The sequence below is a fragment of the Postia placenta genome (genome assembly GCF_002117355.1).
Source record: "Postia placenta MAD-698-R-SB12 unplaced genomic scaffold POSPLAscaffold_20, whole genome shotgun sequence".
Lineage (NCBI taxonomy): Eukaryota > Fungi > Basidiomycota > Agaricomycetes > Polyporales > Adustoporiaceae > Rhodonia > Rhodonia placenta.
In genome coordinates, this window is record NW_020169851.1 from 640992 (window position 1) to 653182 (window position 12191).

The 12191-nt window shown below is 52.8% G+C and overlaps 5 protein-coding genes across 5 annotated transcripts; 4 read left to right on the forward strand and 1 right to left on the reverse strand.

Moving 5' to 3' along the window:
* Positions 1–478: 478 nt before the first annotated feature.
* On the reverse strand, positions 479–1568 carry POSPLADRAFT_1050409 (hypothetical protein; the record flags this gene model as incomplete). The annotated part of the gene is made up of 6 exons (XM_024479977.1): positions 479–660; positions 722–1001; positions 1052–1091; positions 1149–1255; positions 1312–1371; positions 1506–1568. The coding sequence occupies 6 exons, from the start codon at positions 1566–1568 to the stop codon at positions 479–481; spliced, it is 732 nt and encodes a 243-aa protein (XP_024333819.1).
* Positions 1569–2564: 996 nt separating this feature from the next.
* On the forward strand, positions 2565–5087 carry POSPLADRAFT_1076477 (hypothetical protein; the record flags this gene model as incomplete). The annotated part of the gene is made up of 7 exons (XM_024482922.1): positions 2565–2891; positions 3168–3288; positions 3345–3408; positions 3471–3579; positions 3638–3886; positions 3945–4121; positions 4171–5087. The coding sequence occupies 7 exons, from the start codon at positions 2565–2567 to the stop codon at positions 4747–4749; spliced, it is 1626 nt and encodes a 541-aa protein (XP_024333820.1). The 3' UTR covers positions 4750–5087.
* A 143-nt stretch (positions 5088–5230) lies between these two features.
* On the forward strand, positions 5231–7045 carry POSPLADRAFT_1041828 (hypothetical protein). The gene is made up of 5 exons (XM_024477982.1): positions 5231–5470; positions 5520–5873; positions 5929–6133; positions 6187–6507; positions 6563–7045. Exons 1-5 carry the CDS (start codon positions 5418–5420, stop codon positions 6896–6898), a joined length of 1269 nt encoding a protein of 422 aa, XP_024333821.1. The 5' UTR covers positions 5231–5417; the 3' UTR covers positions 6899–7045.
* Positions 7046–7354: 309 nt separating this feature from the next.
* POSPLADRAFT_1158103 (hypothetical protein) lies at positions 7355–10942 on the forward strand (the record flags this gene model as incomplete). The annotated part of the gene is made up of 7 exons (XM_024487280.1): positions 7355–7710; positions 7763–7836; positions 7888–7967; positions 8018–8135; positions 8186–8277; positions 8337–8576; positions 10913–10942. The coding sequence occupies 7 exons, from the start codon at positions 7355–7357 to the stop codon at positions 10940–10942; spliced, it is 990 nt and encodes a 329-aa protein (XP_024333822.1).
* A 480-nt stretch (positions 10943–11422) lies between these two features.
* POSPLADRAFT_1113947 (hypothetical protein) lies at positions 11423–11839 on the forward strand (the record flags this gene model as incomplete). Its single annotated transcript, XM_024483421.1, has 1 exon — positions 11423–11839. A coding segment is annotated over one exon (417 nt), but the record flags the coding sequence as incomplete, so codon positions are not given.
* Between the last annotated feature and the right edge of the window lie 352 nt (positions 11840–12191).

Below are 12191 nucleotides of genomic sequence, written 5' to 3' on the forward strand. Positions count from 1 at the left end.
CGTCCATCTGACTATCTTGCTTTGATCCGCATGCCTCTGTGCCGCAACGACGCGTCAGTTGCGTTACCTGTGTGATGGATCACCGACCAGTGCTTCGGTGCCGATGCATCTCTCCCGCGGGATAGGTGGGCCACGCACCGAAGCGTTGCTTCGGACTTGTTGTGGGTCGATATACAACGAACAGTCCGCACTCGTTGCCATTCCTCGCACATACCGATGAAGCGTTGAGTGTAGTTCAAGGTCTAAGGTCTAAGACCCCATTGGGCACTCAAATACCATCGCATGTTTAGCCATAGTCAAAGTAGCACGACCCCATGACATGACATTGCACGAACGAAAGAATACACACTACCTATCTCGGTGCGTGTTTTCTTCGGCTTCAGAGGAATAGGGTCTGTGAAGGCACATCTTGATCAAATTATGTTTCCCAGCGTTTTGCCAAAAGTCTCGTAGAGCTAAGAGCGTTGTGCATACATCTTTAGGAAGTCAGCCGTGGAGCGGGTAAGTACTGCCCATTCTGAGAAGGGTCCGCCTGCTGCACAGCCATCAGGATCGACTTTACAGCAAGGCTGAGAGGGGCGGGTGCTGGGTCATAACCGGGGTACACTTTACGTATATTCTCCAGCATCTCGTCTAGTGCAGCCTTCCCTGCTTCGTCCGCTACACAAAGTACTCCCGTCTTCAGTCAGCTGGTTCTCTTAGAAAGACAAGCGGGGCTTACGCTGGTCGACGGCAGTGTCCGTCGTGTCCACGTAGCCGGGACTCAGGGCGAACACAGTGAACCCCTCGCTCTCTAGCAGCACGGCATACTTGGTCATGACCATGTTCGCCGCGGCCTTCGTCGTCCCGTACGCTGCAGAAGTAGCAACGCGCGCCTTCCACGCGAGCTCGCGGTCACCCGCGCCACTGCTCATAACAAGGATTTTCTTGAAACCACCTTTGCGAAGCAAGGGGAGGAAAGCATTTATGGAGTGTACGATGCCAAGAACATTCACACGGAACTGTTGGATTCCTCTCAGACCTGAAATGGATGGGACATGTGAACGCTTACAGCTTCCGTAAAATCAGCATCGAGTTGATTGTCATCGGCGCTGGAAGATGACGCATTAGACGCGAGTGAGCAAAGTGCCGCAGATGAAAAGGCTCACTAGTCGGTGAGACGGCGGTACAAAGACGTATGATCCATGCGCGCAGCGCTATGTATCAGAACATCCAGCGTACCGCCCGTGAGTTCTGAGACCTTGTCTGCTGCGACCTGCATCCGTTGAGTCTGATGGTCTACTCAGAAGAAGCTACAAACCAATTGCCAACCTTCAAGGCATGGTGATCAATAACATCCGCCTGCAGGACGTGCACGTTCTTCCTTCCAGACTGAGAAACGAAAGAGGAAAGATGTACTGAGGTCGCTATGTTCCGTACAGTCACGAAGACAATATTCTCCGAGTTGTTAGACTATGTGTTTCTCTCAGCCCGTGTAAGATGTGATCCGCCTGTTGCGTACATACCAGTTGGCGCACTAGCTCTAGACCTATTCCACGAGAGCCTCCGATGATGGCGTATGAAGACATGTGAGCGAGATTCGGGACGCGTAGCTTGTAGACACGCGTAGATGTCAAGAACTGAGCTTTCCGTGAGGTTCATAATACACGAAGCGTCTCTCTACCGGCAGAAAGTACGCGTTGTTCGCTGCCGCTCGGACATTCTGGTCATCTTTTAGTAACATCGGAGGAGACGTGGGTGCCCCGCGAAGCTAATTTTGGCTTTGAACCTCAGCGGGAAACAACGAACCCATGTAGATGGGATTACCAGCGGTAATCGAAGATCTAATGTGGAGTAGGTGAGCACCACATGAACGGGAGCGTTGACATAAGAGATAGCTGCAAACTCGTTGTCACCTTCCATGTTTGGGTTGTTTATAACCAAGAAGGTTCAACTCGACCATGCATCCGTTGTCCCTATATTATGACCGTCCTCGCAATGCGCAAGAAGGTCATAGTATCAGAGGTCTGCACACGGGGAAAACCCCCGTTGTCCAGAGACCCTTCGAAAACACGAACTCTGCCGAAAGGAAAGAACTAACAACGCGTCGGCTTAGTGCGAGATTTGTTTTTGTAGGCGGCGCTTTAAATATGAGTGCGAGGAAGCGGCGGAGGTCGAACTAGTTGATCGCGCCTTGAGTTGCGCCCGGCGCTAGTACGAGCATCTTGCCTCGTCGCCGCGCTATTGATCGTAGGATGGCAGTCCTTACTTCGCCGACCATAGCTCAAGTTGAAAGAATTGTCTATTCTGCTCTCAAGAAACCATTCGGAGCATGCTTGGGCTCCGGACAACGATCATGCCCGCGATGATAAATGCCACGATTACGCGGTCCTGGATCACAATCTCTCCTAGCTGAGCACCGAGAACTGCCTGAACTCCATCTTCGGACATGGCGGCAGTGCAATAACCTTCATCATGTTCCCAGGATTGTCATCTTCGCAGTGAGATGACTCGTTCCCGGCGCCGCTGCACGCTGTCTTCATCAAGAACAAGCTGATGATCTAGCACAGCGCAACGTGAACGACATGCTCCTCGGTCTCGCGCTAGCCGCGCTTACGCTTCCGCTCGTCTACCTTCAATTGTCCTACCTTCCTGCATTCAGTGAAGTATTTCCTGAGCTGAATGGTCTCTCGCGTTGGGACCTACGCAGTCGCAATAGATTCCTCGGCACACCTGCGTCTGGCTGGGCCATTACGCCCGACATCTCGTCATATGTCGATCGACTCCTTGCAGATTGGCGTGTGCACGGGCTTTCGGTTGGCGTTGTGCGGCTGACGGACGATGGAGAAATCCATACCGACCTTGGTTCCTGGGGGACCATGTCTGAGGAAGGAGAGCCGGCTGCTGTCGATGTGAGCTCATCTGCCACTTGCCAATATGCGATCAGTCATCCAGCCATGACTTGAGTGTGGCCACGAGAGCTACGGTGATATATGAGGAGGCAGCCTCGAGTTCATCTCAGACCCTCTCACGCCAGTGCACTTCTGCTTTAATGCTCTAGTCATCTCTTCAACATTGAAAATCTGTCTCTACCATAAGCGTGGACCGCTCCTATGATGGCTACACCCTCCTTCGTCGACCCAGACAGCGAATGGCATACAGATGCTCACGTTTTTGACCCCCAACAGACCCTCTTCAACATTGGCACATGCTCAAAGTCCTTCCTCCCTGGGTCGATGGCCGTCCTAATCGATGATTTTGCGCATGCGCGTAACATTACACCGCTCCGCCAGGACTCGATTCCCTTACGTGGGACACTCGCATACGCGAATTACTCCCCCTTCATTCGGAATGGATACTACAAGACCCTGTTGCGCAAGAACGCATGACCGTGCGGGATGCACTTGCGCAGATGGTCGGACTGGAGGCGTATGTGACGCTCGTGCCTCATTATCAGCGCGCAGTCTGCTCTGACTACTATTCCTGCTCAGTCATCAGCTATTCTTCAGTATTGAAGATACTGCTCTGGACGTAGTAGAAAGGCTACACCATCTCATCCCTAAATCCAAATTTCGAGAGAAGAAGACTATTGATCACGCGGTACGTCCTGCGGGAGCTGTCGTTGCTTTATTTACCGTTGAACCCACCTTTCCGACAGGTATACACAATCGGTGCACATCTCATCGCAATCTACTCCAGTATGCCATATACGCAATTTGTGCGACAACGCATCTTGCTTCCGCTCGACATGTCCACAAGCACGTTCTCGGGTGCCGCCGCCGCTCGTTCAAGACGCCTCAGCGAGGGCTGGACTAATACGGGGCGACGTGTGCCGTACTGGCTTCCGGAGACGGCGGTGGAGGTGATGGCAGGGTCTCATGGGCTCATTTCCAGCGCAATAGATATGGTTAGTTGCCCCTCTCTCCGTTCTGTGAGAATCTACAAATTGATTGCGATAACGCTAGACGAAGTGGATCACTGTACTGTTGAACCATGGCGTAGATCCAAGCACCAACGAGACCGTACTGCCTTGGGACGTGTTTGCAGAGACCCTGAAGGTGCAAGTTACAGAAACACTCGCTGATGGCGTTCGCATCGACGGCGGCATGGGCTGGATAAGTGGGATGGACCATGGCCACGAGGTATGTGTCTTGCCTTTTCAAAGCACTGTAGGACCTCATATACTTGTAGATGACTGTGGCCTTGGGCGGTGTGTCCGGCTCTCGCGCATTCGTCGCTCTCTTACCCCGGGATAGGATTGGCCTGATAACTCTCATCAACGGGGATATGTGCCAACACGAGGAGAGCGTGGCCAAGGCAATCATCGAGAAACTCCTCGGCTTAGAGCCCTCCACGAAGATGCCTGTTGCGACGCTGGGCGTCGCGCCGGTTTCCATGAAGATGAACATCTCTAGACGACACCTCGCATCTAAAGCCAATGTGCCACTCTCTGCTAAAATCAAGACATCGATGTTGGACAGTGACGCTCACCGCGAATGTTGGAGCATCGACCCTCTAAAGAGCGCTGTCTGGCCCGAGGTGACGCACGTCGGTGATGTTCCTCTGGAGGTGTACGCAGGGCAGTACCACAACCCCGGGTTCGGGACATTCACTCTATGCGCCCCTTCTAGCAACAGCAGCGAGTGCGCATCGGTGCTCCGGGATTTTGCGGCGTACGACCAGCCGACGCGGTACCTCCCGACGCTGTACGCGGCCTGGCCACGAGTCTTTGCAAGTCATTTTCGCATTGAGCACTTCTTGGGTCGGTAGTTACTCGAGCCCGTGACGCTCTACCCGAGAGGGTATGGGCGTGACCGCACGCCATTCGCTGACCGGCGGCCGGCGGAAGAGATGGAATGTGAGGTGCGTGAAGGAGCTGTGATCGGGTGCGGAATCGCGCGCGATCATGGGGAGAGCGCGACGGAGAATACTAGAGCACGAGTGTGGTTCACGAAAGTTGTTTGACACGCCTCTCTTGAGTCGCAGAAAACCACAGGGGAGCAAAGAGCAAAGTACCGCCGTGACCAGGAGATCGGGCCATGTTGTGCTCTCTGTTCAACTTTAACGTAGTCCTATAGCTCTCATGCAAAATGTTCATTGGTGCTGTCAAAACACTCTCAAGCACGGCGCGCGTAGTCACGCGGTGTCACGAATACGTTGCTCTAATAGGCTGCTAAGCGTTGAGATCGGACGACTTTGATATTACTATCTCACGCTCGACACAAGCTGGTGGAGACCACAATATTACTTAGGACCACTGTCTTAGTCGGTATCTTGCATCCTCTGACAGTCTTTTGAGCAAGAAGAATAAGTCGGCAGCGCAAGTCCGGCCTTGACGGACTCGGCCGCTTCATCATACGACTTCCCATACTGCGTCAACAACTGACAAAAGCACATACAAGTACTGGCTTACAGCAACACCGAGGACACCCAGCAGAATGGCTCAGTTTGCTCATACACAGCTCATCATAGTGGTAACAGGGGCAAACGGGTAAGTGCCAACTCTAGCAGTGAGCGTCTGTTGTCTCATGATGTGGCAGTGGGGTCGGTTTTGGTGTTTGTCACCGACTACTAGTCCAGCTCTCCGAGCACAACCCGCCAGACGCGACCCCTCGCTTCGACATCAAGCTTGGCAGTGGTCAAGGCGAATTCGAGTACAACGCGTCAGCAGCGGGGGTCAATATCATTCTCGCGTGTCGCGACCTGAAACGTGCGGATGATGCTAGAGCAGCACTCTATGGACTCCTCGACGCGCACATCGCCTCACTACCTGAACACTCGGTCGCACGCGAGTATGCGCTGGAATTTCGGAAGAAAGTGCAGTTGGAAACGCATAAGCTCGATCTCAGCGAGACGCGGAGCGTGCTGCAGTTTGGGCGGGAAGTCTCACAAAAGTGTGTACCCGCGCAACACAGAGTCATGGGTCTTTGAAGTCTCATGTTCTCGTAGGTACCCATATATCTCACATTTAATATGCAATGCTGGCGTTGCGAAGTACAGCCATCTAGACTTCCCCAAGTTTTTCCGTCAATGCTTTGAATCACCGACAGGAGCCATACACCATCCTGCATTCAACATACAAAAGACGGGTACTATGAGCACTGATGGACTGGGCTATGTTTGGCAATGCAATGTCTTTGGGCATTACGCGCTGGTACGTCCCGCGATTCATTGTCATTTGTGTCTTGACGCTTTACTCCTTGTCAGTTCCGCTCAATACAACCGCTTCTCTCAAAGTACTCATCGAAGAGCTCAACGCCTCCGAGAGTGCTTTGGACGACGTCGATTGACGTGCTTCCGGCATATAACCCGGCCGACGACTGGCAGCTCACTAAAACGGATGCCTCGTACCAGGCATCTAAGTTTCAGCTGGATCTCATGTCGAGGGAGCTTGCGCGGCGAAGTAGCGAAGACGACGGGAAGGTTGTGCATGTGCTCGTGTCACCTGGTATCACGGCGACGAAGATGGCTGCGGAATTGCTACGCCCTGTCATCCTCGAATGGCTAATGCTTCTCTTCTTCTACTTTGTACGTTGCGTCGAAAGTCAATTCGACATGTGCATCTCTGACATTAGAGCCGCAGTGCCGCCTACTCGGCTCGCCGAACGTCCTCTTCTCAACGTACAAGGCGGCCATCGCCGCGTCGAACCTCACGCTTCTCCCAATTGAGCATATACCGCGGTACATCGACGGTGGTGCGTTTCCAAAGTTCAGTGCACAGAACGATCGGTGGGGTACAGAGAGCATCGGTGTTGAAGCAGTCACGGAATGGGAAGATCATCCCGGAGAGGGAAAGGAGATAGTCGACCGGTGCGAGCGGTTGTATAAGGCTTTCGTTGGGGCTGAGTGTAAGACCAATGGTGTAGGTAACGGGGTCAATGGGGTCAACGGCATTAATGGGGCATCCGTGCATTCGTAGTGGATTCCGAGCCAATCATTTGACCGTTGGTCGTAGTTCACCCGACATCGTCGTCTATTCTTGTTTTCTCCTAGTCCTGTAGAGCACGTTGCATATTAGATAGTATAGGTGGACTGCGTTGCGCATTTAATCACAATACCCACATCCTTTAATGAGCAGCGGGGAAAGGCTTACAATGCCAATCAATAACGGAGCATCTAGTGAAGACCGACTGGTTGAGAATAGCGCCTATCTGGAAAGTCCTTCGTCCTCGTCTCCAATTATCTCGCCAACCTTTCGCAGCCGTCCATTTCTCCAACGATTTTTGATACCTAGACTATCCTATCACCGGTATTTAAAAATCTAACATAGGCGACCAACTGTGTCATTCCCGGGCTTACAATTCGACTTGCCGCGGCTCATTCACCACTCTTCCGACTGTTGTCACTGCTCTGTTTCTCCCAACCGCACGACATCATGTCCCCGTTCGAACCTGACCGCTGGATAGAACAACTCAGAGAATGCCAACATCTAGCCGAGCCCGACATGAAGGCCCTCTGCGAGCGGGTACGCTCGATCCTCATGGAAGAATCCAACATTCAGCCCGTCTCGAGCCCCGTCACGATCTGCGGCGACATCCACGGGCAATTCTGGGACCTGCTCGAGCTGCTGCGCAAGGGCGGGGACGTACCACAAACGAGCTACATCTTCATGGCACGTATGTGTTCCTCGCAATGCCGCGGAGGGCTGCTCAAACGCATGCAGGGGGACTTTGTGGACAGGGGGCACTATAGCTTGGAGACTGTCTCACTGCTGCTAGTTTTGAAGGCCAAGTAAGCTGTGCGATGTCGGGCGCGGGGACGGAATTGACCATTCGGCGGGAAGACACCCGGATAGGGTGACGCTTTTGCGCGGAAACCACGAGAGCAGACAGATCACGCAGGTGTATGGCTTCTATGGTGCGGAGAATGCGCATATATGCTGCGTGTTATTGTTAAATGGCTTTACAGACGAATGTCAGCAGAAGTACGGTAGTGCGTTGGTGTGGAAAGCATGCTGTAGCGTCTTCGACTATCTCAACCTTGCCGCGGTACGTGATTTACGCGGTGCTTGACATTTGACGTCCTCATCTTCTCTCAGATCATCGACGGAGAGACATTATGCGTACATGGAGGCCTTTCGCCAGACATCCGAACATTAGACCAGATCAGAGTTTTGTCTCGTGCGCAGGAGATCCCTCATGAAGGCGCATTCTGCGGTAGGGAACCGTCCTCTCACAATGTGAGCGGTATTTATCCCGTCTTTCAGATCTCATGTGGTCCGATCCGGATGATATCGACAACTGGGCGATTAGTCCACGGGGAGCTGGATGGTTATTCGGTGGTAACGTAACGCGAGAAGTGTGTCCGTTCGCAACTAACCACCCTCACGTCTGGACTGACAACGAACATCCATGCAGTTCAATCACGTCAACTCATTATCGCTTATAGCACGGGCACATCAGCTCGTGCAAGAGGGCTACAAGTATATGTTCGACGACCAGCTCGTCACAGTGTGGTCGGCACCAAATTACTGCTATCGGTGCGGGAACATGGCCTCCATCTTGACAATACATGAGGACGGAGGACGAAGCTTCACCGTGTATGATGCGGCAGAGGAGAACGAGCGAGACAAGGGGATGCTAAAGCAGCGTAAAATGGTGAGCAGATGTCACGTCGCAATGCAGAGGTCGTTGTCAGGTGTGGTCCGTGTGCTGACCAGACCCGCAAATAGGGTACAATGTCATCATACTTCGTGTAATTTATGGATGTACACTGTATCATTATTGACGAGTATACTCGGAAGTCCACGCTGCCTACTGGGTACGCAAAGTCTGCCTCTGATACGAACCCCCGAATGTATGTACGACAGCTACTGTATTGCAGCCATGAATGCTCGGGAACCGGCAATGGGCATCGGCGTACTCGAGCAGGCTCGCCGATCAGAACGTGGATGGGAGAACAGATTTTAAGGCTCTGGCACGTCATATTTCATTAAGTCCCCGCTAACGAGCTGATCTCCTTTAGGTTTAACGTCTTGCGGAACGATGCACGGAGCAGCACCGGATGCGCTATAGTGCGCATATGATCTCGTGGTCTTGCCGAACATTCCGGATTGTATGGGAATGGGAGTCGCGTCGTAAACAAATGACGAATAGTTGTCGTCTCAGTACTAGTCCCAGTTTCAGGCTCTGTGTAGCCATAATTAATGAAGGCTATGCAGCTGGCGATGGTTGCGATGCGCCTCCTCTCGTGAGTGATTCAAGCTTGTCTGACGACAGATGCATGAACGCACGCTGATGCATACTTATGCCCTGACGACGCATATGTACCGCTAAGTACTTGCCACCAGTGCCTGACCGCGCACCAGGATCGAGACTAAGATCTCGTCGACGCATGACAGATGGGTACCAGCGTGTTTTGGCGCGGAGTTCTCGGCTGCCGAGAGGGTGTGGAATAGACATCTCTCATTAGGCTGTCCATGGTTTGAACGACGGCATCTATCAGGCCTGACGGCGATATAGCCCCACCTATTGAAGGCGTCTTCAATACATCGCCCTTGCTGTTCAGAATTGGAGACGCATGTCAAGTGTCCGTAGGGTGCTCGATCCGTCGCAAAGTCATGGCAACAATTGATAGGGTTGCAGTATCCACATTTACAATGGGCAGTGAAGGCGTGCTAACAGCAGGTTGGCAGGAGCGGAGGCACAATTATCTTCGAACAAGGTCACACGCACCCCGGAAGTAATGCGGGATGGGCCTCGGCATTACAACGTGCAAGGATTCTTCATGCTATTCAGGATGTTCGAGAAGTCGATAAGGGCAATGTGTCCGCCGGTGACGACTGTACGTGGGTCATTTCACAAGTCTCTGCTCACCTGAGATACCGACGAGCGTCCCCGAAGATCCGATACATGATACTGTGTGGGCGCGTGTAACCAGGAGTCTCGTCCCGCGTGGGGCTGTTGTGGCTCGTAGACACACAAGCCTTGTCATTCGGGGCAATCCCCGAGTCTTAGTTGAAGGGTGTGGCCACCATCAGCAAGTCTAGAACTGGGCGTATGGCGTCAGTCAGCTACTAAAAGTTCTTGCTCTCCACTAGATCGACAATTAGCCCACCATGAAGAACGCACTGTACGATCACCCCGCGTATACCACTCGTGCCGAATTCCTCACGCTTGATGAGCGTGTTCTGCTAGCATATGAGCGGACTAGGGTCGTGTTGCGCACATGGAGTACGTCGTAGTTCGATCGCTCGTGCTAGTCAATATCGGACATAACCGGCTACACAGATCTGAGCATCGACGATATTCTCAGATGTTCGCCGCGGTTTTGGAACATGCAATTGGACCCTATCCTGGTGCTGGATATAGGCTGCAACAACATCTTGGCGTGTCATGTCAATCTCTTCCTGGGGACGTTAGCGCCCCTTCTGCCGAAACGACCGGACTTACTGCCTGTGGTCCAGCGAGCGTTGTGCGGAGAAATCATAGGCAATTTCTTGCTGAGCGAAATCGGACATGGTCTGGACATCACGCGTCTAGAAACAACTGCGACCAAGGTCGTAGATGGATTCATCCTCAACACACCAACTCAAAGCGCAATGAAGTGAGTGTCATACCTTCTCAGATTCTGTACTTAACTATAATGCAACGAGATAGGTTTATGCCACCAACAACTCCCGTCCCCGGTTATCCCAAAATGGCAATTGTCTTTGCTCGGTTGTTCGTCGATGGAGAGGATCGCGGTGTACATCCCTTCTTAGTTTGTACATCCGATGAGCACGGAATGTGCGAAGGGGTCAAGTCCGTCCGGCTGCCGCCTCGCAGCGGAGGTTCTCCATTAGACTTCGCCGTCACGTCTTTTCACCGCGTCAAGTTACCTTCCACCGCGTTCCTAGGACACAGCTTGGAAGCACCGAAGGACCCGCATGCTCTTCTCAGCAAGTACATCTGGCGAATCCCGATCGGGTCTATGACGCTCCCTCTCACCGCAGTCCCGTCGGCCAAAATGGGCGCCACAATAGGTATTGACTACTCGTTCCGGAGGCATGTCCAGGGCAAGGGCCCGGAGAAGGTTCCTATCATTTCCTTCCGGACACAGCAACTCCCTGTGCTATACACCACTGCCATTGCATACGTACTCGAGGCATGGGCACCCCGCGCTCTGGAGCAGTTCATGTCACAAGAGCTCTCGCCAGAAACAAGAGCTGGCGTCTGCGTTGTGTTCAAGGCGACAATGTGTCGACTGCTGACCCATCACTTTCACATGTTGGGCGAGCGACTAGGAGCGCAAGGTATTTTCGGCTATAATCTGCTCAGCCAGATGGAGGTGATTATCACTGTCCCGTGCTGGCGCGTGATTGATCATTGATTCTTGCATTATACAGATGGACATCCGTGGGATCTCAATCGCAGAAGGCGATATTCTCGTTCTTAGCATCCGGCTGTTCTCCGAGCTTCTCATCGGGCGGTATACACTTCCGCCACCGACCCACGCAGACACACTACTTTCTAGGCGTAGCGCTGCCATCTTTACGCGCTGCGCAAGTCTGCTGTCCACATTCCCCCGTGGTCACCGGGACGAGCGCTTTAACGACCTCATCCTCCCGCAGTCTGAGCCGGCTATCATAGCGCAGGGCTGCGCGTATGCATACTCGTGTGGCCTCGACGCCGGAGTCCCACGCCCACTTCTGGATCTGTTCGAACTCGCGGCAATCAAACTCGATCCGGGGTGGTACGCCGAGCATGCAGGCATTTCTGCGGATGAGCTTCTGATGAGAGAGAACAAGGCTGTCAAGGCCGCGCTTCCTCATCTCAAATTGTATGGTGACGAGATGAATGTGCGCAAATGGGTCAATGCGCCAATCATCAGTGATTCCGCATGGGAGGGCTGGTTCAGCCAACTCATAGCACTTCAGTCGCATACAGGTCACGCTGAACAGTGGTCACACAACGTCGATGTCAGCCGTAATTTGCACGGCTCGAATTCGGTAATTAGGTCCGGACACTATCTCGACCGACTGGAAAGTCGAAGCGGAATGAATGCTCAAGCAAAGCTATGATCGATGTATTTTGTTACATGTACATGACAATATCCCTCCCATATCGTTTGACCACTCGGGAGATAGGGGTGTTCGATGGAGAATATCGAGCTTGTATTAGTACCAAGTCAAGTTTGTGATGAGAATCCACGGAGAAGCTATGACGTTTTTCGATTGACTTGATCCCGGGGCCAAGGTAACTCAGAAAGTGCGGAGTATTACGGATGGCATC

Coding starts and splice junctions, on each gene's coding strand:
- POSPLADRAFT_1041828 (XM_024477982.1), top strand. CDS start 5,418: ATGGCTCAGTTTGCTCATACACAGCTCATCATAGTGGTAACAGGGGCA. Junction 5,471..5,519: donor GTGGTAACAGGGGCAAACGG/GTAAGTGCCAAC, acceptor ATGATGTGGCAG/TGGGGTCGGTTTTGGTGTTT. Junction 5,874..5,928: donor GGGCGGGAAGTCTCACAAAA/GTGTGTACCCGC, acceptor ATGTTCTCGTAG/GTACCCATATATCTCACATT.